The sequence below is a fragment of the Rousettus aegyptiacus genome, unplaced genomic scaffold (assembly GCF_014176215.1).
Source record: "Rousettus aegyptiacus isolate mRouAeg1 unplaced genomic scaffold, mRouAeg1.p scaffold_m13_p_11, whole genome shotgun sequence".
NCBI classification, from domain to species: Eukaryota; Metazoa; Chordata; class Mammalia; order Chiroptera; family Pteropodidae; genus Rousettus; species Rousettus aegyptiacus.
The window spans coordinates 51,783,689-51,810,433 of NW_023416286.1; the positions used below are offsets into that span (position 1 = coordinate 51,783,689).

General features: G+C 35.0%; 1 protein-coding gene across 2 annotated transcripts in view; it reads left to right on the forward strand.

Annotated features, from left to right (window-relative positions):
- Positions 1-8,023, forward strand: part of FAM155A (family with sequence similarity 155 member A) — a 543,073-nt gene extending 535,050 nt beyond the window's left edge. Inside the window, exons 3-4 of one of the 2 annotated variants that reach the window (XM_016156150.2) lie at positions 4,042-4,087; positions 5,849-5,960. In XM_016156150.2, coding sequence (XP_016011636.1) covers positions 4,042-4,064 — 23 coding nt within the window. In that variant the 3' untranslated portion in view covers positions 4,065-4,087; positions 5,849-5,960. Of the gene's footprint in view, positions 1-4,041; positions 4,088-5,848 lie in introns of both variants that reach the window. The other variant, XM_016156148.2, reaches the window with a different exon arrangement.
- The last annotated feature ends 18,722 nt before the right edge of the window (positions 8,024-26,745 follow it).

Below are 26,745 nucleotides of genomic sequence, written 5' to 3' on the forward strand. Positions count from 1 at the left end.
AGCAAAATCATTAGAAACAGTTGTAGAAACACATTTCTCAGTTACAGAGATTCTGAATAAGCAAAATTATAAATATAGACACTAGGTATTGTTAGCTAATGTTAACATTTGCAAATGCTATATATATGTGTGTGTTATAATGTTATATTTATACAAAGAAAACAATTAGGGAAAATTCACTTTTTAAGTCTCATTCTTAAACTTAATGTAAATAAAATGACATTAGTAACAAAGTGTTTTCTAAAGTATATCAAACAATTGAAATTAAAAGAAAATAAAGCAACAAAACACTTTTAAGACATTTTGATATAAAAGGAAATATAAGTACAATCTCACAGGCTAAACATAATTTTATATTTAAAATCTATATATTATATGCACATAGCATGTATATTAGTCTATATTAATAAAAAAAAGGGGAACACAAATTCCAGCAGTTTTTTTTCTTTTTTCACCCTAATAAATTCAGATTTGAAGTGATTTTCCTCCTTTTCACTTAACTGTTTTCTAAACTTTTGCATTCAGAAAAATATATTAAAGTTTATTACTAGTTGAAATAATTGAAAAATGAGTCATATTTTTGGACTTAAAGATGGTTAAAGGTAAATTGCTGAAATAATGAAGAATTATATTTAAATAATATCATGTGTTTATTCTAAGGATTTCCTGAGAATATTTGACTTTCCTGTACTTAAATAATATTTATAATGACCATACTGGAATAATTGTGTTGAGCGGTGAAAAATAAGGTGTTTCTGTGAGTGGGTGAGACTAATTGAAAACAGAAAAAGAATTTAAATTAGATGTTTTTCAAAGCCCTTCCTAACTTATAATAGGAACAGTTAATATTATGTGAGATTTTACTATCTGCCAGGCACTGTTCTAAACAGTTTGTGTGTATTATTTAATCCTAAAAAACTCCATGAGGTTGGTATTATAAAATGGAATAATAATTGCTATGATTATTATTATTCAGTGTTAAATGGCAGGTAATGATTCATTAGCTATTGCAAATAGGACATTTTGTAAGCAAAATGTATCAGAATAATATTTCATTAACTGAAAATTTGTTTTTTCCTTTCCTAACCCTAATCACTTATATATTTGTGCAATATTTGTGCAATATTTGTGCAATGAGATTATTGTTTAAGAAATTATTTATTTTCATTTGGAAATATGTTCTTTTAGTGCCCTTGAATGATGAGGAATAGTTAGCTTCTATGGGTAGCCTTCCCCAGGAAGCATGTCTGTGTGCAGATGGTTTACTGGGAAGGACATTGGGAAGTACTCTTGCAAGATGAAGGAGAATTTGGCAGTAGGAAAACATCTGAGGCTGGAACGGCCCCTCACAGATGCCCTGACTATTGGAGGGGCCGAGAAACCTTGGGTAAGGCTGCTCTCAGAGGGTAAGGCTGCTTTCTTCTGGGAAGACACTGAGGCAGGATACTTATAGGCAGCATTCCCAGCTGGAAGGACAAGTGTCCGTGTCCGGGAGTGGTGGAGTTTCTGGGTGACCAGCCCCATTGTCTACCACATAAGGCAAGAAACATTGAACTTACAAGGCTTTGTATCCTTGTTTATTCAAATACGTATCTGACAGAGAAACAGACATCTGTCAGAGTTCAAGAAAGAGCAGAAGGATGTAAAGAAAAGAGCAGTAACATTTTCTAGGCAAAATGAAAAGAGCATTTTTAGGCATAAACTCTAAAGGATATAAGAAAGGATAGGAGACAATAACCAAATACCTCTTAGAAACTAGAAGGAAAGTTGATGCATGCCAAGGGCTTGCTGGTTAGAAGCAGCAGAGAGGAAACCAAGAATCAACCAGATTTGCATCTGAGACTTTCTCAAGACCCAGGAATTGACAACATAAGATACTTGGAGGAGGAGACAAGAAAAGGATTGGATTACAAATTGTTTAAGAAGCAGGCTGCTCTCCATAGCCTTCCCCAACCTAGCAATTTCCCCATTCTCACCTCAGAGAAAAGACTTGCAGTATTTATCTGTGGGAGGGAATCTTTTTTTTTTTTTTTTTTTTTTTGGAGATGGCTGGAGAAGGTGGTTGTACTGGGTGACACCAGGAGGAGTTAGGCAGGGGGACCAAAACGAGGATTAAGTGAATTTATACACACTGAAGGTTGAGACCCCACCTCCCCAATCCCAGCACTTTTTCTCATTTAGTCCTCAAAAAATTGGCTGTCCAGCTTTTGCCCTCCTGGGCAGCTTTTGGACATTTTCTGATTAACCTAAAGGAAAGATTTTGAAAGGTTTCTCCACCTAAACAGTTCAGGTAGGTCATTCTCCAGTGCAACTCACAGCCCATAATCCTTCATAGGTGCCCAGATTCTAATACTTTTTAATGTGAGCAGACAATCAAGAATGTACAGCGTTCCATATAAAAAATAAGAGAGAAACAAAGAAAAAAAAAGTGACTTGGAAAAAAAAAAACAGAGCCCATGCAGGGAGGAAATAAAACATTACAAATAAAAGTGCTGCAAATATCTGAGAGCAATTAAAGAATATGTTGCAACTATAAAATGAGAACAGTCACCTCAAAAAAAAAAAACAGCAGTACATAAAAGAGTTTTTGGACATTAAAATGTGGTGAAAAAAATAAAGGAAACAAAAAATTATTACATGCTAAAGCTCACCAAATCCTCCAGAAAGTGTGTAGTAAAGAGATGAAATGACATAAAATTGGAGAAATGAGATAAGAAAATTAAAGGACAGGCCTCAGAGTTCCAACAACTAAATATGGGACTGATGCCCAAATAAATTTGAAGGATAAGAACTGCTAAACCAGGATTCCATACTCAGCCAAACAATGAAATATGCAGTAAAATAAACACATTTTTAGGCACACAGCATCTCAGAAATTTATTGCTATGAATTTTTCCTTAATAAGATACTAGATGTCATGGTACACAAACATGAGAAAGGAGCCACAGGATACAGGAGATAGTAAATCCACAGAAGAGAGGCAGTAAGGATCCCCAAGAGGATGGATCCTTGGGTTTTTCAGGCTGGTAGCCATGCACCAGGCGTAAAAGCAACCATTCCAGATGGTAAAAAGCTCCAGGTGATATTTCTTTCAGGAAGATAAAACGGATAGAACACCTGACTCAATTGAAACAATTGGTATAGTATTTGGGATTGAATTAGTAAGTACATAGAAAAGTATAAGACAATTATTAGCTCTAGGAAAAACGGCGTAGTTTAAGAATGGTAATCTAAAGGTATTACTTGGCTGAGTTAAGACTTGTTTTTTACAGGATTCTAAAAGCAAACACTGAATATCAAACTGACTACCATGGTGGAATGTGGGGTGGGGTGGGGAGAGGATCATATGATCTGGAGGAATGAGGAGAATGAATACTTTACCCTCACATGTCCTACTGGGAAGTCTGTAGCTAATGATACAAAATGAAAACTCAAGAAAAGCACAAAACAGGTTATTTACGAAAATGAAGCTAAACACAGAAACAGCTAAGAGAGGTGCAATTATTTGCATCTAAAGGAAGAATTCGGGGTGAGGGAGGCAGAAGAATTTTCTTTCTTTTTTGTAAACTATCTTGTGGAATATGTGTTTGTTATTATGTATGCATGTGTACTTCTGAATACAAACTCTTATTTAAAAAGACAGACAGGGGAAATAGAAAGAGTATTAATTTTGTCAGTGAAAAAAATACATATATTGGTCTGATCCTTTCTGAAATGACTTTAGTTACATATCAACGAACTAACTTCTTGGCAATCTTGGGAGAGCTTCTTATTTGGATGACATTGTTAAACATATTCTGACTATTAACATTCTGAAATGTTTACCTAAATGGCCTTTATAATTCTTTATAAGAATTTCTATTCTTATAATATTAACTATAAACTTTCATCTTTGTACAATATAATTTTGGAAAACTCATACTTTAGTAAATGATTAGTCTACCAGTGAGGTATCTTATTTGATAAAAGAAAATATCATACAATAAAATTGTCACAGCTGCAGACCTCATTAATCCAGTTTTTTTTCCATATTCTATCTAGGCGAAGGTGAAGTTTACCTTTGAATGCCTAAGAAGAAATGAATATTGTAAGCATCATTATAAGGATATCTTGGTCATTTCTTTAAAAGAAACTGAAGATTGCAGTGTATATTATTTAATAGATTTTTAATTAAATAATATATTGAGTTTATTCATGTAATAAATGCTCATAGAGAATCTGTTTTGTTGGGGTATTCTGCTACATATTGGGCATGCGAACCTGAAAATAATATAGTTCTTGCTTTTAAGTTGACAGATGAGTAAGGAAATTTACATGAAAATGGGCAATTGTTATTGAAAGGAGAAAGTAATTGCTCTATTGAAGTTACATGAAATGCACCAGCAGCCCAGGCATATGAGTACAGGCAGCACACAGGGAATTGCCTGTGAGATGAACTTGAAGGATAGAGGAGAGAAACATATGAGTTGTTGGAGAATATTCCAAGAAGGAAAAGCAGCTTGGGCAGTGGTAGAGATGTGGGTCAAAGTATCACATGTTATGATAAAAGTCAGTAGTTTAGGATGGCTGGAGCATTGAGCAATGAGTCTGGAAAAAGAGGAAAGGATATTTTAGATTTTATTATTTAGGCAGAGGCATGAGGCACTATTAAGAACTATTATTATTAACAGTAGCCAAATTTTTAAGTTATATTTCTGTGCGAGGCACCAAGCCAAGCACTTTACATACAAAATCTTATTTAATGCTGACAACTACTCTACCCTTATTTTTCAATTTTTCAAGCTTGAGTATGACATAACAAAAGTGTGTAGAAATTTCATTCTAATGCTTGTGAGAAAATGTTTCAGTCCGATGGGGGGAAAAAATGAGATACAAAATGGCTTGTGCAACTACATAAAAACATTATACATAATATAGCAAGAAACAAGGTTGGAAAGATAACAGCAGTTGTTTTATTCTTTTCACCACTTTGAAAGTTTCCAAAATATTCATTTATCAATTTAAAAATAAGAACAATGTGTATTTTTAGAGGAAGAAGGGAAAAAAGAAGGAGAAAGAGATTCTCAGAGGAGGGAAGGAAAAAAAGAGAGAGTAAGAGGGAGCGAACAAGGGAGTGACATAGATATTTACTGAAAGGCACTGCTGAAGGATAGCTAGGCTGGCAGGGCAGAAGACCAAGAACAAAGAGACTCCTGGCAGTGATCCAGGTGAAAGATACTACACACATTATTTATCTCATTTAAACCACAAATGATCTCATTAGGCAGTCATCAATAGAATCACAAATGGAAGAACAAGAGAAATATTTAGAAAATAAGAGGAAATGGTCACCCATTGGATGTGTAAATGGTTATGCCCATTCACCATGAGATTTAGGAGAAGCGATTAGTAAGCATGGTTCCTATAAATATGCTATTTTGATTTTGATTGGCTGATTACTTCACTTAGCATAAGAAGTTGGTGTTACCTTGTACATTGCATTAATCAATCACATTCTTGTTAAAGAAAAAGGATGGTTGCATGTCCTTAGTCATCAAGTTGATCCAGAGCCTCAGGTTCTGATTTTGACTTAATGACCTCTTTTATTCTATGCTCACCACAACCCAGAACTTTCATGGTATGGCCAGCAGGAATATAAAAAGAACACAGTGAGGACCTTAAAAGACTGGTCTGAGGGCATGGTTGACTATTACCTGGACTGCATTGACTTTCCTTTCCTTTACAAAATGTTGACTTGCTTGTAAGATTTTTGTGGATCAGAACGTTAAAGTAACAGCTTCGCTCTACTGTAAGCTCCTTCCTCCAGGTCTTCCTTTCCTTTTAACTGTCCACTTTCTTCATCCTGCAGGGCTCTCCGAGACCTTTCTAACCAATGATGAACCAGAATGCTGTGATGTCAGGAGACAGGAGCAATCAAACAACCCATCCAGAGGGATGGTGGAAAAAAGCGGATCCTGTCACAGGACGTCGCTCACAGTTTCATCAGCAACAAGACTGTGCAACAGCAGACTCAAACTGTGTGTTCTCGTACTGATTCTCCTACATACAGTTCTCACAGCCTCGGCCGCACAGAACACCACGGCGCTGGACTTTGGAGGCATCAACACGCTGGAGGAAAGCTCGACCAATGAGGAATAACAGCGCAAGGACAAAGCGTCACGAGAGCAGCATCCAGCCCACCATGAAAACGCAACTGCTGTCAGATGTAACAGAGACTGGGTGCTTTTACCCTCCAATCACTTCTTGCAAGGCCTTTAGGGTAACATTTAAAAAGATGGGCCTGAATCCAAACAAGGACACAGACACAGCTTTTTATTGACTAAAAGGCTGTAAAGTGACTTCGATTTCTCACACCATTTTATACACTGTGTTTTAATGTTTGGAGGTTTTATTTGCTTTGATTTTGATTTGGGTTGATTTGTTTGTTTATTTTTTGCACTTGTTAATACAGGATTTATTTTGGGGGATGGTTTCTCAGAGGTAAACTAAGTCTTTTCACTGTCTTTCTCTCTATATATATATATTTCTAGTCATTGTGTGTGTTCATCAGATAGTTCTGTCTCTATGTCCTGTCAGTTTCTATTAGAGGAATGATTGCTGTGACCTCATGGTATAGCAAAAAACAACAATAAAAAAATCATAAAAAAGAAAAAAAAAGACAAAAAAAAGTAAACAACAAAAAATAAAAATAAAATTCCCTAACTCTCCCTCCTAAGGAACGCCTTTCCCTGCCTTTCCTCCCCTCGACCTCTCCTCTCCCCTAAGCAGACAACATCGCTTGCTTCTGTCTGTATGGCCACAGCGAACAGGCGCGCAAGCTCTGGTGGGCCTCTGAGCCGCTGTTGCACAAACCTGCAACAGAGCAGACGAAGGGGTTCTTTTTTAGCTGAACAAACAATTGTTCCCCATAATAGGTGGAATCAGACAGTTAACACATTTTATGTTGAAAAAAATAAAAACAGAAAACTACCATGAACTATGTTGCACCAGCTCCCATTCCCCAAGGCCCAGGCCTTCCTCGCTGGTTGGGTGGCTCCAAGTGGCCTCCTGCAATCAGAATGTGAAGAGGCAGGAAGTCCTTCCTTGACGGTGGGCTTTCATTGAAATGTCAGCTCTGTTGCAGTAACAAAGGAGCCCATTTTGGCCCTTGTGATGGGAACAAAGAGATGACACAAATCTGAACTTCTTTGTCCTCCTTTATTGTTGTGAAAGAGATAGTAGAGATGCTCAAACACCTACAGTATACAGAATATACACAGTTTTACTCCAGTATTCCCCAACATACAGTTTTGATTATTCCAGATATAAAGTGTATGCAATTCTGCATTATCGCAAAAGATTTAAAAAAATAGATTAGCCATTTTCATTCAAGTGCAAAAACTCTATCATTCTAACATGCTGTAGATAGTTGAAAAAAAGAGGAGAAATCTGGTTGCTCTGTTTGTATTTTTTTCTTTTTGTGGGAACATTTCACCTGCTGAGTGTCTATGAATTTGCTTTCTAAAAAAGGCTTTTATGAGTTTACAGTAGAATCAGTGGAAGGAAGAGTTAATAAGGGCTGTTTTTAAAAAACAAACAAACAAAACAAATAATTAAAAAAAAAAAACACTTTACATTCCTTCCTATTCTCTAACTACACTTGGGAAGTGCACTTCAGATATGTTTGCTGTGTAGCTGGGAGATGAAGGAAAACCATGGAAAAGATCCTCTTAGCGAACAAATTTAGTTATTAACTTTATAGCTATGAAATTCCCCCAGGCATTTGTTTTTGTTCAAACAAACTTTAATCTCTGCATTATACTTAACCCTGCGACATGCGTACAGTATGCATATTTTGTTTTGAATAAAAAATGTTTTGTTCCAGTCTGTTAAGAATATTCAAAAATAATAAAGGTATTGCTTAATAAAATTGCTAGAATTGTTTAGCAGTACATGCACAAATATTTTACTAGATTCTTTGTTTTAATAGTGTTTTGTTGAGACTGAAAATCCTAAACTGGTCTGCGCAAATACAAAAAAAAAATCACCCAAAAAGCAAAATTCTCCAGTTTTTGTTCCTTTTTTAAAAATTGGGGTTTTTTTTTTTTTCATGTAAATGCAAACACATGCACCGTGAACATACACATACACACACAGATATAAAGGAGCTTTAATTTACAGAAATATGGTGCTATTTCTGGGGACACAAGTGGGTGGGGACTGGCTGAGGGTGGCACTGAATTATTGTAAGTGATAAACACTTGTAGAAATGAGCATTTAAAAGCTCTAACTAGTGATGGAATGTAGATTTCAGTTGACTTGAGGGGATGAGAAAAGTAGAGGGGCAATGAGATGAGGGGGCAGGCATTAACTTATGAGGAAGAACTTAGTAGGTAAGCTCTTCTGCATCTGACCTCATAACAACTTTAAGTCATATGGCCAGAAATAACTTTATGAACTTTATCTACCCTGCTGCTCAACAAACGCCACAGTTTGTTTATTCAATGTTCTTTATGCTTCTGTTCGTGCCATTTCCATTCTTTCAGGGAAATGACACATCAACACAGATGCAAGTGCCACCCACTCTTATCACAAGACAGTGGGCAAGCCATGAAAAGCGGTATTCCTTAACAAATAGAGGTTTATTTTCTCTTAACATCTCTTGAAACTGGTTAAAATCCTTTTCCAATATAAGTGGAATAGAAGTTTCTGTTTGATCTTGTTTAGCTTTACTTTGGGGAGGATAGCAGCCAAAAGAGAAAAAACAATAACCACCATTACTTTACATGAATGAGAGTAATGTCCAAAAGACCATTTCAAGAGCTCGGAGGTATAATGCAGTATTAATTTTAAATATAAAACTATAATCTAGGTGAGGAAGGGATGGTAAGGAGAGGAGGGCAATGAGTTCTTTCTCTCCAACAAGTCAGCCAGAATTGGAATAGTCTGTAATTCCGGGAGGATTTTTTTCTTGCCATATAAGATTTATTATTTTTATGTGAGAATAGCCTTTGTGCCTAGCATTTATTATCAAAAATATGTAACCACCTACTTATGTTTCCACTGACACAGTGAACTAAAGCAGCCTTTCCTTGGGTTAGTTAACGGATCCAAATAAGGCAATGACTCCTTTACAAAGTCAAGAAACAGCCACTGTAGATGCAAATCTCATGACACTCATTGATCATTTGTAGCAGTTTTTTTTTTTGCTTGATAACATGCTTGAAGTTATGCAGATATTAATTCTGACAAAAAAAAATTAACACTGTGCCCCTTTGTAATCATCGTGTTCCATATTTCTCACAGCAGATAACCATTGCATGCTGGATAATGAATTACTATATTAAAACAAGGATTTTTGAAAGTAAGTTAAAAACCAAGAAAATATTTTTTCACAAATGTATGGAACATGTTCCCCCATGTTTATTATTGTATTATTATTATTTTTTACAATAGAGACATTCCAGTATGTGGAATATATTGACACTGCAAAACCAAATGTCAAATAACATAAGTGGAATCACAGTTGGCCCTCTGTATCATGAGTTTTACATCACAGATTCATATATCATATATAACTATATTATATGTAGCTTATCAGTAAAACTTTAATGACAAAATTATTCAATCCATAATAATACACACATAACATTATGATGAATAATTTCTATTTTTTGCTAAAGTTTGAGCAGCATGCTCATTTTAAAACTATACCTTTGATGTGGAAAACAGACTCTCACACTCTTCATTAATAAAGGAATAACAACATTGAAATAACCAGAATCTTGTCCATCTTCCAAGTATTGATGATACGTAGAAAAAAATAAAAATGGCATGAAGACTGTGGATGATGGTGAATAACAAGTCTTTAAGTGTGAAGGAAAAAAACTGAGTGATGCTTAAAGCAATATCTCCATGACATTTATAAGAATGATAAAACTGCTTTGAATTCTAGAAATTCCCTAAATAATGGTAAAATGTATAGATAAACCTCTCTGCCCTGGAATAAAACTTAAGGTATGAAGCAAAATATGAAGTATGTTCTTTACTCTTAGATACTTCAGAGTTATGTTCACCTGACACAAGGCATTCAGATTAAAGTTAAAAGTAATAAATCTCCTGGCTATTTTATGCAAGACCACCTATGTACATAGTGCAAAGGTGGAGCTCAAACCACAGTGTTTGCAAATTACAAACACTGGCTCTGGAGCACAGATGGTATCCTTAGGTCTCAAACATACCCTGAGGATAGAATTTATTTTCTCCAAATTCTCAGATACTTATCACTAAGTTTTAAATTAAAAAAATAAAATAAAATTATAAAAGAAACTATCTAATGTCTTAGGACAACTTTGCACACATTTAAATGTAAAGGTTTCAGTGCTTTGCTGAACTTCTTTCTATTTTGTGTGAATTTAAGTTTTATTCCTGCTGTATCTATATATGCCATGAAAAAATGGAGGAGCACAGGTAAGGTAATCATTTCTGACAGTATTATCAATCTGTTAAGACCAGTGGATATCTGCTACAGACTGAAGACAACTTGAATGACTTGGATTAGTCCTGCTGCCATCTCGGCTCACAAGCTCACCATCCATCTACCTTCTTGACGGCTCTAGATAAACTATGTGATGAGTTAGTGATATAATCATGGCTATTGCTAAGGCACTTGCAAAAGATGTCAGTATTTAGAAACACCAGAAATCTTACTGCTATTTTCCCCTTCTCCTTAATCTAAAGTATATGCAAAAGTTATCAGTAAATGGAATCTAATAGGAGCAAAGTTAGTTTCTAAGTCTTTAAATAGTTATTCAGTTTTGATGAAAATCTTGGTGAAATATTTGCTACAGCTTTACACAAAATTCAAGTTAAGCCAAAGCATTTTGATTTAATGCAATTTTTTCTAAAATGTGACACACTAAAATAAGTTTTTGAATATGCAAAACATACAGCATGATGAATAAATAAAATATACGTAAATGTTCTCAGGTATTTTTACCATAATTAGAGTCCAGAGTTTGGTAGTTTTCTTTTTACTGCAGATTTTCTTTCCCTTTAAGACAACATACCTTTTTATTTAATTCATGTGTTTTTTTCAGAAGCTGTCTTTTTATAACTTTCTAGATCTCTTCAAATTTCATCTGGAACTTTGCAGAGTCACACTTATATTCAGTAAAACACTTGAAATTATAATCTTTTGACTCATCTTTAAGTCCAATATGTATCAAACAAAAAACTCATGTTATTACAAGTAGATTTCGTTACTTGCATTTATTCTGATCTCTTTCCCATCTTCCTCCTCTTTCTTTTTTTAAAATTTTTTTTTATTTTTTAAATTTTAATTAGTTTCAAGTATACAGTATATTGGTTAGACATCTACATAGTTCATAAAACGATCTCCCCAATTGCTCCCTGTCTCCCTGGCCCACCACCTAGCCAATGTATTAATGCTAACTACATTCCCTATGCTGTGCTCCCCATCTCTGTGACCATTCATCAGCTACTAAGTTGTACTTCTTTAATCCTTCACTCCATTCTCCCAGCCCCCCAAACCTCCCTTCCCTCTGACCATCACCAAATTATCCACTATATTTATGAGTCTGTTTTTAATTAGTTTGTTCTTTTTATTCCTTAGATTCTGCATATAAGTGAAGCCCTTCTGTCCTGCATAGCTTCTTTTGAGAAATCAGCTGCCAGTCTTGTGGGTGTTCCCTTAAAAGTAATTATTTGTCTTTCTCTTGATGCTTTTAATATTCCTTCTTTGTATTTAACTTTTGGCATTTTAATTATGATGTGTCTTGGCGTGGGCCTCTTGGGATCCCTGATATTTGGAATTCTCTGAGCTTTCTGGAGTTTTATATCCATTTCCTTCACCAAGTTAGAGAAGTTTTCCATCATAATTTCTTCAAATAGCTGTTCAACATCTTGATTTTCTTCTCTTAGACTGATCAGATGAATATTTGGAGCCTTAATAGTGTCCCATTTCCTCCTTAAATTATTTTTATAGTTTTGGCATCTTTTTTCTTGCCATTCTGATTGAGTGTTCTGATTGGCTTTTCTGTCCTCTAGATAGGGCATTTGAACCTCTTCTTTATTCATTTTGTTTATTCCTTTGTTTATTCCATTTAATATATTTCCCATCTCAGATAATGTGTTCTCCATTTCAGACTGGTTCTCTTTTGTAATTTCCATTTCCATTTTTACGTTTTTTATCTCTTTTTTAAAGTTCTCTACACTTCCCAAAAGTTCACCGATCATCTTTATAACCAGTGTTTTGAACTCTGCATCTGTTAGATTACTTGACTCCATTATATCTAAGCTTCTGTTCTCTTCTCTCATATGGTTTCTACTTCTTTGTCTTTCCATTTTGGCTGCCTTTCTATGTCTGTTTTTATGTACTAAACAAAGCTCCTAAGTCTCCCAGTCTTATTAGTGTGGATTTGTGAAGTAGGTGTCCAGTGACACAGCCCTGAGAGGGATTCAACTACAGGCCGAATTTAATCCAAGCCTCTGGGGCTACCTGTTAAGATTCAGCAAGAATTCCACAGATATTGTGCTTATAGTTGCCTCAAAAGGCCACACTAGAAACTGAGGACAGCTGCCTCCACCAGTGTGAGTCTCAGCAAGGAGCACCTGACTCAATGAGGATAAACCTAGATGGGGCTTGAGTGGGGCTGTGAGTTGGGGGAGGCAGGATTTCAGGGAATCATCTGGGCGGAGCAACCTCTGTTATCCAGTCTGATGATGTCACGGCAATGGCAGTGCTGTTTCCGTGCCCTGGGATTGGGGAGGGCTCAACAAACAACAATGGATACTGCAGGCACTTCTGTACCAAGTGTATCTTGCTTTGGCCCTCACTCTGACAATGTCTTCCTGTAAGTCCCTGGTGCCCTCTGTGTGCAGCCAAATCAGCACTGGTGCTCAGAGCAAGCAGATTCGTTACTGTGAAAATCTGCTCACAGATGCAGCCCCTTTAAGAGGCATCTGCCCCTGCCTCTATCTCACTCAGCTGCTGGAGACGAGGCAGCCCCACATCCTCGCCCATCCTACCTTCCGCAGCGGCAGGGTGATTTCTTGGATTTCCCATAGTTGTATGGCTTGTTTGTCTAGATCCCAGGCAATTTTTCCTTGCTGTTGCTCCTTGTTTCCATAACAACTTCGATTTGGTCACCAGAGGAATGAACAGAGCCTCTATTATCTATGCCATTTTTTCTCATCCTCTCTTTCCTCCTCTTTCTTAATCTTCCTACCTCTTTCTCTCTTCTCCCTTCTCCATCAATTTTAAGATTATTTGAAATGAGCTATACTAGTGTCAGCGTTATTTGACCATATAGGCTGTCCCATGATTCCTAGAGCTGAAAAGAGAATTAAATAATTATGTCAGAAAAAAATATTAAAAATTGTGAAATATATTAAATGTTGCAGTTAGAATAAGTTTAGATGAAAAATCAAAGCCTTTTAATTTTCTAGAGAAAACTTTGATGTACTAATTTATTACAATGACCCACAAAGAAAATTTCATAAGAACTGTCAGATTGTGAAAAATACTAGTATAACACTCTCATAAGAATAAATTTAAAGATGCAAAAAATGACTGACTTTTTCAGAGTTAGAAGTTTGTATTTATACATATTGTAATAAAATATAAAAAAATTACTTCCAAAATATATTAGAAAAAAATCATACATTTCAACTGAAATGGAAATTTCACCTCCACAGAAATCCAATTTTATTGCATATATATTTTAAAGAATTCTTGAGAAGTTTTTATTTTTATATTTTTATGGAGAACTATCATCTTAATAAGATTCTAGCTCTCTTTATCAATACCCACAATACCCTACGACACCTCTGATTTTGTATTTATCTGAATACTTTGCAAACTATACAATTATAGCACTACTGAGTTAAGTGTGCAGATGTATTTTGAAAGATCTAAGGTTAAAAAAATACATTAATATTTTCTTTTAAGAATAATCTATCTCACATTTTATGTACTAGTGCAATTATAAATAGGTAAATTCTACTTACCATGTCAAATCAGCATGTGATTTCATTGACAGAAAATAGATAAACATCAGTTTTCTTCTTTTCCCTGTGAAGTTGACCAGCCAACTCATTTTCTATTTCTCCCTAAGCCTTTTTTAAAGGTGAGTATAAAGCGAAAATTTATTTTTTGTAACATTAGAGGAAAAATGATAAAGCTTGCGTACAATGTTATTTGTATTCCTGTCATAACATCCATGGTACGCTCAATGTTCATCATCTGAAGAAGCAACACTCCATCTCCTAGACGGAGTGCAGCCCCTGATTACTGAGGCTCTTCTACTGGAGAGGATTGAGCATCATCACAAAACTGCAATCAAGCTCAAGTAACGAGAGGTGAGGGAGTAGGGCGGTGTTTCTCTTTCAAATCACATGATGGACACCAATATAATTTCTGGGTAATAGAAATGTGTATACAAAGGGTATACAAAGGTGGTATTATATAGATTTCTTTTCTTCTTCTTTTTTTTTTTTTTTAATTTTTATTTTACTGAAGCTTTCAGGAAGGGGAAAAAACCTGAAGATGAAAATCAATACCTAAGGTTTTTCATTTGAGAAGCATATGTATAACTTACATTTCCATTATTAGTGTATATAAAACAGACATATAAACTGCCTACACTCATGACTTTCATTCGTTTATTGGAAAAAACTTACCAAGAGTCTTCCATCTCACTGGAACTAAGCTAGGCTTTGGAGAAAGAGATACAAAAGAAGTATTTTTGGCCTTTCAAGAGTTCGTAGACCACTGTGGGAGAGGAACATACAATTATAATGCAGAGAGATAAGTCACAAGTGTGGCAAACTTAGAGTACTCTGGAAGCATTTGACTCTGATTGGCAGAACTTAAAGTTTCACAGATAAAGTGACATCTTAAAAATTGCCTAGGAGTTCAGCAAGCAAAAGACAGACAGAATTTGTGGCCATGTGCAAAGACATAGAAGTCAAAGAAATCTTGCAGTACACAGAGAAACTCACAGAGCCTTATGGTTGGAGAGAGAAGTTTGGATTTGACCTTCAAAGTAAGAGAAATCCATTAGAAAATTAAGAAATAATAATAATTCTGTATAATGAACTTTATGTATTTAAAATTTTTCCCTTGGCAGCAGTATAGAGCATAGAGTGAAGGAAGTAAGGCAGTAAAGGACTGTAATATTGGTGAGAAATAATGAGAATTCAAGCAAATGCAGCAGTAAATGAGACAGAGAAAAGGGGTAAATTTGAACAATATTATCATGTAGAATTAATGGGGTGTGATGATTTTCTGAATATGAGTGATAAAGACAAGTGAAAGGCAAAAAAAAAAGAAACATAAAAAGGAATCTCAGTTTTTCAGTGTGGCCATTCATCAAATAAAGAATCCAGGAAAAACAGATTTGGGACCATGAACAACCTGTGCACATTTAGAAATGTGAGCAGGCATCCCAGGGGAACTACCTCATGGCAGCATGATATATGCTCGTATTAGGGCGATACTAATTTCTCTAAAAAGTAGACACCAAATTTTAACAGTTTAACATAACAGATGTTTATTTCTTGCTCCCTTTACCAACTTGTGAGCTCCTCCCCTATGGTAAATTCAAAGGTTCAGGCTTTTTAAAGTCTTGTCCTTTTGCCACATCCTAGGCCTCATCTGTGTCTACTTTAATGCAGGTGAAGAGGAGAATGTGGGAAAGGTACATCTATTTTCTAAATATGACAATGATTAAAGCTTTGTAAAATAAGACATTTGGGGGAAAATGAGTAATGTTAGAGCCATATTAGTTAAAAAAACAAAGAAGGCTAAAGGGAAACATTACTTTTCTTTAAGCATCTGTCAGGGTCAGACAAGTTTCATAATTCATTTTTGGCTCTCATAATAAACCTACATAAAAGTCTTTTTTAACCCTAAATTTTTGGAGGAGGTACAAGTCTCAGAGAGAGTGTGACCAACTCTGATTGGTAGAAATTAAAGTTACACAGATAAAGCGACATTTTAATAATCTAAAGGAGGTTAGCAAGCAAAGGACGAACAGAAATTTTGGTCATGTGCAAAGACACAGGAGCCAAAAGGATCATCATGAAGTACAAAGAGAATTGTAGAACCTTATAGTTAGAGAGAGAAGAGACAAGGTCACACAAGTAGTGAACACCTTGGCTTGGATGCAAGTGAAATTTTTCTAATGCCAGGCCCTTCTTCTTCCCCATACAGAAATTTAATATAAGCCTTCTCATCTTAATCTGAGAAAAGGCCAGAAAAAATAAAATCACTTAAAAATCAATTTTAGTCTTACATAATAGAAAGAAATTGCGTTTTTAATTGTTAAAAACATGGGAGAAACGCAGTAAAATTGTCTGGTAAAAGATTCCCATCTTTCCATTCTTGCCCTTTAGTTTGCAAGGTTAATGATTTTATAAAGTGTTCTATTCACAGATTTATAGTCACCATATCTTTTAAAATAAAAGTTTGGGTTCAATACTGATTAAATATGATTGTATCACATGGCCGTGGAATTCCTAAGAAAATCAGTCGACATTAATTGACTATAGTGTTTAAGGTGATGATCAAGATGAAAAATAGATACTATCTCCTATTTTGACAAGTTTATAACAGTGAAAGCTATAGACATGTGGCTTAGAGAATCAGCAACCACAGTTTTTAGTTTACAGTCTTGGTTTGTTGTCAAATAATTACATTATTTTTGTGCCCAATGATTTAGTGGTTGGGATTCATTCTCTCAAAATTGAAACAAAAAATTACTGTTCTTCAGGAAATTATGTTAAAAGAGATAACATAAGTGATATTACTAAACACATATAAACTTAAGGAATGTCTCCTTATAAACCCAATACTACGTATATCTCAGGATCGATAATGGTCATTTCTGGCGGAGATTAGAAATTCTCCATGAAATATATCCATGTTGAGATGTCCCCCAAAATTCCTATGGTTTCATAAAAATCTATTTAAAAAACACTTAAATTGTCTAAGTGACCCTTTAATCTGTTTTTAATAGATTTTCAGAACCAAAGATAGCAAGATATATAACTCTTAAAAACATATATTCTGAGTTTTATTATTTTACATTTAGTTTTTCTAACTTATGAAATCTTTAAAATTTGTCTCTTTATTCCAAAATTATGTATCATAAGCAGGTTTGGGAAACACTGGTAGTGAGTTTTAGTGATTGGTAAAGGAAGAAGTATGCATTATACTCACCGTTAGATGAAGAAAATAGTAAAATAAGGGCAAGAATTGCTACGGACTAAATGTTTGTGTATCCCCCAAATTCACACATTAAAACTCTAATTCCCAAAGTGATAGTATTTGGAGATGGAGTCTTTGAAAGGTAATTAGGTCATTAAATTGGAATTTTCATGAAAGAATTAGTTCCCTTATAAGAAGAGACTCAAGAGAGATGATCTTTCTCACTACCATTTAAGTACACAGGAAGAAGGTAGCCACCTGAAAGCTAGAAAGTAGGTCCCCACTAGGCACTGTATCTATTGGCACCTTAATCTTAGACTTCTCAGTCTTCAGAACTGTGAGAAATAAATGTTTGTTGTTTAAGCCACCCCTTCTCTAGTAGTTTGTCATAGCACCTCAAACTGACTAAGACAGAAATCAACAAAAGTATAAAATAACAATAAAAAAAGGTAGCAAACACAAAAGCTGGCTCTTTGAAGTGATCAACAAAATTGACAACACTCTAGTTAGATTTCATCCAGATAAAGAAAGAACACGCATCAAAAGTATAAGAAATAATTAATGGATTATTAACACAGATGCTGCAGACATTAAAAGGGTACGATGGCAATATTACAAACAACTTTTGCCAATAATTTCAACGTTAGGTAATTAAAATATTCCCAAAAGATCTCACAAACCACAAAAGCTTATTCAAAAAGAAATAGATAACTCATATAGCTATCTATTTATGAAAATTGAGTTCATAGTACAGATCTTCCAATAAAGAAAGCCCCAGTACAAGATGGCTTCATTAGTGAATCTTTCAATTTTTTTTTTTTTTAAAGAGAATGATACCAATCCAATACAAACTCTTTCAGAAAATGTAACAGTAGGGAACACTGCCCAGCTCACTTTATGATGCCAGCATTACCCTCCTGTCCAAACCATTTGATTTTATAAGGAAAAAGAAAACTACAAAAATTTTATCCTTTGGGAACATGGCTAAAAAATCCATTAGCCCTGTCAGAATAGTTAAACACTTTGTAGTTGTTCAATATACAATTTCCAGCTCCTTTCCTACATAAAGTCTAATACGTAGATGCCAACTAATTCGAGGGATTTAATTTTTTATTTTTTATTGACTTTTCCTCAAAATTAGAAGTTCTATTGACATAATCAATACAAGTGTACAATTTATAAATTTAGTTACATTCCCATGAGATTTTATTTGTGTTAAGATAGCAGAAAATGAAATAAGAATTGTAGGGATTTTTCACTACATTAATAAATACCGTAGTCATTCCACGATTTTCAAACAATTAAAAGTAAAGGACGATCATATCAAAATTCTTTTTTTTCCAACGTAGGTAAAAAATGGCTGATAGGTCAATATTTATTAATATTTTCTTATATGAGCATCCTAAAAAAGACTAAATAAACCAAAAAGAATAATGGAATAGTTATTAATTGATATGTACATAAATGTAGTTATACATATACTATTTATGTTTAATTAGTAAAGTAGCCTGATTAAATTAAATATGTATAAAGAGCATTTAAATTTAAATATTTATGAATATTGCCTTTTTATTTTCTGTATAATTTAATAAGGCATAAGATAGACTTTCTAACTGTAAATACTGATTTATGTTGTTTCTTTGGCAAACAGTGGTACTAATTATGGACTCAATATATATATATTATAAATACATGTAAATATATTTATCATGAATGTGTATAGAAAGTTATTTACCTATCTATATATTTTCTAGAATATAATTCTATAGAAATGCAAATTAATCTGAAATTATTTGCATTAAATGTCTTATTGACTCAACAAAAAGGTTAACATTTTAATTTATTTCAATACTTTTAAAGTAAAATAATTTACTCTGGATTAATTTTTAATTTTTTTAATAAGAATTATAATTGCTTCTTCTGTTTGCATCCTAGATTGTAGTGTTTGTAAGTCTTATATATCTAGTTATTTAGATATATACCATCTTCTCCGGAAAGCTAACATAATGCCTTGAAAATCGTAGGTACTCAGTAAGTGTTTTTTTTAATTTTTGCAAGCAATAAAAGTATTTCTTCAGTAAATTGAGCAATTAAGACAGATGCCCAGAAGATGGTGCTGTATGATCCTCAAATAGTGTGCTTAGCTCACATTTCAAAGAGGAAAAATAACTGAACTATTTAATTCCACAATTTTGATTATTTTTCAGGAAGGGCAATCTCCTCCACTCCCACCCTCACACAAAGAATATCTCACATAAATAAATCTGTATTAGTTTGCTAGTGCTGCAGAAACAAAGCACCACAAGCTGGATGATTTAAAACAACAGAAATCTATTCTCTCACAGTTCAGAAGGCTAGATGTCCAAAATCAAGGTGTGCACAGGGCTGTGCTCCCTCTGAAATTTCTTTGCCTCTTCCAGCTTCTGCTAGCCTAGACCTTCCTTGGCTTGTGGCAACATTATTCCAATCTCTGCTTCTGTCTTAATATAGTCGCCTTCCTCCCTTGTGTCTCAGTGTCCTCACATGGTGATGGTGTTCTCCTTGAGTCTCTCTTCTACTTCTAAAGACACCAGTCATATTAGATTAGAGCCCATCCTAATGATGTTATCTTAACCTCAGTTTATCGGTAAAGACATGATTGCCAAATAAGGTCATATTCATAGGTACTGGGGGTAAGGATTTCAACATTTTGGGGGAACAATGAAACCTGTAACAGATCATATTATTTGCCTGCAGGATCAATGCTAATCACTACTAGGAAGTGGATCGAGCACTTCGTGTTAATTTTCTAATAAAAAAAAAAATGGATCTGCAGTATTTCCCCTCTCATTCTTCTGGGAAAATTTGTGCATTGTCTGACTGGTCTCTGAGACTTAATCTGGAGACCTAACTATAACTTAGCTAAATTCAACAAAGAGCACTTATTCATTTATAGGAAGAATATCGACAAACTAGCTCTCATGAATGATATAATTTAATATGGATTTGATCAGTTAATTATTCAAATATTCAACATCAAATCATATAGGTAGGTCATGTAATGGAATTAGTGTCCATATTCACTAACAAATTAAGTCAATACCATTCTGAGTCAGGGGTGACTGTTTCATACATAATGTGATTATCTTATCAGCCAAAACTTAAGAGAATCTTACCTAATATTATGGTCTATTTTCAAGGACAATACCCTGACAATACTTATGTCAATCGATATTTGTTATCATAAATATTTGGTTACAGTTAAAGCTCATATCTTATGAGTTACACAGCTAGTTAAGTTAGGTAATGAATCATTATTCCTTAAAAAATGAAGTTGTTATTCTAATAAATATAAGTTGACCTTCTTACTAACAGTCTCAACAACAAACAGGAAACAACACCAAAATCAAAGCATTACCATAGCAATCTACAACTTAAAAAAGAATTTTAGAGATATGGAATAAAAAATAAAAAGTTATAAAAATATTATGAATTTGCAAAAAACTTATTTGTGAGTCTGATGCTAAGCTAAAATATCAGCAAATTATGAGCTAAAAATGAACAACCTACTCTAGTTAGTATGTGAATTGTCTCCATGATACGAAAAACATTTCACTTAACCTAAAAGAGGACAAAGGTTAAAAACTAAATTTTTGATTCTTCATAAAAACTAACATTTTTCCATGTGAAATTCCATTTTTGGTTTCCATAAACAAACGAGCCACACTCATTTATGCATCGTCTGTGACTACTCCCACATAATAATGGCAGCTTTGAGCGGCTGAGACAGAGACTGATGGTCAGAAAAGCCTAAAGTATGTACTTATCTGCATCTTTACAGAAAGAATCCACCAACCTCTGCAACAGATGAAACACAGAAATTTTAGGGGAAGTGTGGAACAAAGAAAAACTGTTGAGGTAGGCAGGAGACAAATCACAAGAGGTATTTAACAAATAGTAAGCTGTTGATAAATGGTTGTTATTATTACTATGCTAGAAACCTAGCCACGATTTATTTCATTACATCTATGGGAAAATGTATTAAATATTAAATTTTAATATCAACTTTTGGATTATAACTTATTCTCTTTCCAAAAATTCAAAAATTTCTTATTTAAAAAAATAGTTCTGGTCAAAAAACAAGTTTATAAAAAATAATGAATATCTCTTTATATTCCTGGTTCTACCTAGGGAATAAATTAGCTGCCCAGTGGTAAAGATAGTGTTATTAGCAAATGTTGGCTGAGCCATTTTTCTACTCTGAATGTAAAGTCAATTGTACTGCTATGTTATGAGAGTATGAGCCAAAAGAAATACTAGATTGAGCCAAATGGGACACTTTGTTCCAGGTTACTCAAATTGGAAGGGACACATCTTGGAAAGATAATAAAGCAAATTAGTTAAGAGGATATTTTCAAAGTAGAGAACACCATAATCACTCTTGAGTTTTATGAGTTGGGCAGTTATATTTTTTATACCAATGCTGCTTTGAAATTTCAATCAACTATTAATTACCCATGCTAATGGAGGAAAAAAAGAAGTAGAAATATTGCAAAAGCATAAATAACCCCGAGTCATTTTTGGTTGGCTTTGGTACATATTCTATGTATTTTTGGCACTAATTCACCTTGAAATTTTCATTTGCATAATATTAAAAATTATATTTCCTAGGCACTAACAAAAAATGGCAGAGAGAAGTCACTTAGAAAACAACTTGAGAAAAGCCATTTCTGAATTTTAAAATGTACTGTAATATTATATCAGAGTGGATAATCCTTGAAAGTATTTTTTAAGAAGTAAAATATTGATAGCTGCCAATATTTATCAGATGAAAAGGGCACCAGCTTGGCCACAAAGAAAAGTCTTCTGGATTCCATTAGAGAATTTCTTTTGCTGAGTGCTACAAAATTTTACATAGCCTAAACTTCTCCATTATATTGCCATGTCCCAATTCTTAACTCATGTCCTGATTCTCATGCCTCCTTAAAATCTTAATTTATCTAGAGTTGATGCATAAACCTTCTTGACAATAGAGGGTATATAATAGCACACAGCAAAACAGAAAGATAAGAAAACCTAATCTGTTGAGTTGGCTATCATGGAGTAACATCTAGTTGTATTCTTTAAGGCAGCAGTCCCCAACCTTTTTTGCACCAGAGATTGGTGCTCCTATGAGAATCTAATGCCTGATGATCTGAGGTAGAGCTGAAGCAGTGATGTCAGCACTGAGGAGTGGCTGCAAATGAAGCTTCCATCACTTGGCCACCGCTCACCTCCTGCTGTGCAGTCTGGTTCCTAACAGGCCGCAGATCAGTACTGGTCCGTAGCCCCGGGGTTGAGGACCCCCTGCTTGAAGAGACCAAGTAACAAAAAATAGAAACCTGAATCTGACCTGTGGAATATAACTAAATGTAACCTTTTTCCCTTAAGTGAGAAACAAAAGACCATTCGATAAAGGGAAGTGTGGCAGAAATAGTCATGATATCCACATATGATCCCTGTCTCCTATTTCAGTGTTTTGGGTAATCTTCTCCCTGGAGTGTGTTTATTTGGGGGTAGGAAAGGATTCTGCAACTTTCTTCTAACCATAGAATAGGGGAAAAGATAATGGATATATGTACTTCTGTGTATGTGATTACACGATTACATTATAGAAGATGGCACTGATCCTCTGAGTTCTTCTTTCCATGCTGGCTTGAAAGAGCAAGCTGCCTGCTGAGGGTTCCCGTTGGAAAGCCTAGATGGTGAGAAACTGAAGGAGGTCTTTGGGAGCTGAGGGCGGCCTTTGACCAGCAGTTAGCAAGAAACAAAACCCTCACTCAGACTTATAATCCCAAGGAACCGAATTCTGCAAACAAAGGAAAATTTTTTTTCAGTTGAGCCTCAGATGGTGCTGTAGCCCTGACCAACACTCAGTTGACACCCTGTGAGAAACTAAGATTAGGGCTTAAGTAAACCATACCCAGACTTCTGACCCACAAAAGGATAAGAAAATTGATGTAGATTTGTTAAAGCATCTAAGTGCGATAAGTTGATAAACGGCAATAATAATAATAATAATAATAATAACGACGACGATGATGATGAAAGCCCAAGAATTTAATCCAGGTACATTCAAAAGAGCTTGACAAGACACTAAGACTTAGAGTAGCATTTCCTAAGTTTACCCTGAGGAACTCTACTTCAATGAGATTGCCTAGGGAAAAAGTTTCTTCACATACATTACACTTTAGCATATGAAAGTTTCTGAGAACTTTTGCAATAGAGAAATCCGCTTAACATTTAAAGTTGGAAGGTCTCAAATATATTTCTTAAAAGCAATTTTGCATGTATTAATATACCAAGAGACATTTTCACCTATGGTTGATCCTGACGACATGTTAATGGAGGAAAAGTATTAGGAGATAAGGTAGAGGATGCATCTGAATATCACAGTAAAGATGTATGTATGATGACCACAAGGACTGTGGGCTGGAATTTCTAATCTGACTACAAAGAAGATCTGAAAGAAGGAAAAAAGATAGGCAAGGGCTTTAAACTCCCAACTCAATTTATAATCAGAGAGTTAAGGGCTTTAAAAATGTTTTATTTCTTATAGCTATAGTGTAATATAACTAAAGACTCTAACCAAATATTACATTATTCACATTGTATATTGACAAAGCAAGCTGAATTCACACCGTTGCTAAATTTCTTAAGTGAGGCTAGGAAAGGGACTTGAAAGGAGTAGGACTCTGAGATTTTGGACTCGCATGAAAATGAGAATCTTGAATGCCAAATCTTGTTGAGTCTCTTCTTGCCATGAGATGTGCCCCTTCTTCCCTGCCCTGGAGCCTAGCCTCTCCTTGCTCAAAGACGGTATGGAATCTCATCTGAGGCAGCTCTGTTAACACCTCCTTCTCCAGACTCACAAATACAATCATCTTCCAGCTTTTCTGGATGGGGTATTGTAAAGTTTTATTTTAGAAGATACAACTTATACACACAAATCATTGCTAAATCATGCCAGTTTATATTGGCAGAAAAGTAGCAAATAATTATGGGAATGGAATTTAAGACTGTTCAGCCAACAAGAACAATATAATGTTGGATCAGATTGAATTTATTGTTTGGGGTACACTTTCCTGAGAATCTAAATTCAATGTGTTAATTCAAGCATCTAGAAGTGGATGAAACAGCTTGTTTGGGTGACTACATGGACTGGATGAGGTGCTAAATTTAATGTGACTGAAATTCCAGAACTGACATAACATGGAGAAAGGAATCAAAAGGCTTAGGGATATGGCAATGTTAGGGTAGACTATTATATGCAAATAGCTCATCTACTTCTTTACTATGTCAGAAGACACTCAGTTTGCCAGGCTGTTAGAAGGTGCATAGGTGAGAGAAACCAGCAACCTTGAAAATCTCTTGGATGACTGCTTTGCAACTTTTCTGTAGCTGAGTAAATACTAGGAAGTGCATGCCCTTTGAAATGGGCATCCTGATTTTAAAGAAGCGATGAGCTCTGAGTGACAGAGGCCATATGGAAGTACTTAAATGCTAGAGATAAGGCGTGAAATTATGAAAATGGGAAGTAGGAGTATAGTGTCGTGGATCACTGTGTTTTGCTCCAAAGCCATCAGTGGAGGTGGTTAATGGGTCGTATTGTGCCTAGGAATTAAATAGATGGGCGGGTGTGCTAAAGTGTTAATTGATTTATTTAACTGCAAAAGCTCTTGAAGCTTGATATGAATTCCTGCAATGAGAATTAATGTCATCATACCAAGTTGACAGAATTAACTGATCACAGACCCAGATCTTCTTGGATGAAAGTAAAATGTCCTTGAGAAAGTTTCCTTTAACATAGTCATGATAAATGTCATATATTATAAATCTTCCTCTTAAGCATTTTTGTTATTGTTCAAATGACTGCACACTGGAGAAGGGAAAATATCCAGACTCTGGAAATTATTAGACACTGGTTCTGAGCCACCCAGTTTATGGAACTTGGTCACAGCAACCACAGGAAACTAATATAGTCTGGGAAAACAAGCATCTAGATTCTGTATCCCCCATTGCCTTCTGAGCCTTGGGGCTCGTCCCAGTCTCCCAGCTTCTTCCTTCACTCTACCTTCATGTTCAAAAGCCCTCTTCCTCCATCCTTCTCCTCCAGGAACACTAGGCTAACCCTACAAAGGGATAAATTTTCCTACAGAAAACAGAAAATTTGTTGGATTCATGTTATTTTTGTTTTTCTCAAAGAAGTGTATTATAAAGTTTGGGTCATCAGCATGAAATGCAAGGAAAAGAGAACACATGAAAGAATAATTTTCATTTAAATAAATTATTCTACCACACATTCTAAATCTACATAGATATTAGCAGAGGAAAAATTGCAGACACTTAAAGAGTATCAAAACAATGTACATTTAAGTTCAATAGATAAAGCAAATGCTATTAAGCACAGTGACGAATATACATAAATATGTGTATACACACACACACACACACACACACTCATGGAATGAGGAAGGAAAGCGCTGTGGTATGGGAGGAGATAAAATGAATAGTAGAGAGGAGAGAAGGCTCTTTAGCCCTCTGTAGTACTGTATCCTGAAGCAAGCTGGAGCTGGTGGAGGAATGAGATATAACACCCTTTGAATTTAGAATTTTGATTGTCACCTGAGAATTAGTGTTTTAAAACAATTCAAAACTGTATTTGGAATATGAAGTGGCCGTAGGATTCTCTCTTACCTAGAAGCGAGCGTAAAATGCAGGGGGCAAGCAAGAGTTTTCATCCAGGGGTAGGAAAAGATTGCACTCTACTTTATAAAATTTACATAAAATTTACATGAATAGAAAGTTAAATTGTGGTCACGAATTTCACATTAAGCCCTTCTTTTTAGCATGCCAGTTATATACATGTTCTTTGACTTCAGCAGGACTTGCCGTCAGAGAGGACACCTCCCCTCCAGGGACCTCCCTGTCAGGCCTGCCCTAAACTTATTTCCTTCCTCACCCAGTTTAAAGCCAATCACTATGTTTTTTGTGTTGTCCCTTAACTCAGATTCTCTCCATTAAACTTGCCAGTCAAAATCCCACTTTTAATGAATGTTCCATGACATTTTTACCTAGGATGCTGAGAGCACTAGAAGAAATGCTATTTGGTGTCATTACAAATACCAAAAGTCAGTCATGACAACACACACTTTTACTGTGCTAGCTACGCTTTCTCTCTCCTGTTCTTGGCAATGGCTATTTCAAATAGTCTTTCACTTCTCAGAACATTGACTTTGCTATTACCCACCTAATTTTAGCAAATGATCTCACCTTCCACTTCGCAGATAAAAGACAAGCCATCACAGAAGCTGTTTTCACTTTCCGTCACTTACTATGGCAGTCCATTTGTACCCAAACACATATGTCGCACATGCCGAGTCTTCCCCTGCTTGCCATGGCAGATGGATCTGTCCCTACCCAGAGCTATCCTTCCATCTGCACTCAGAATACCATCCCCTTCTCATAGCTCCAGGGACTTTTCTCTCCTAATGTTTTTTTTTTCTTTATATCTT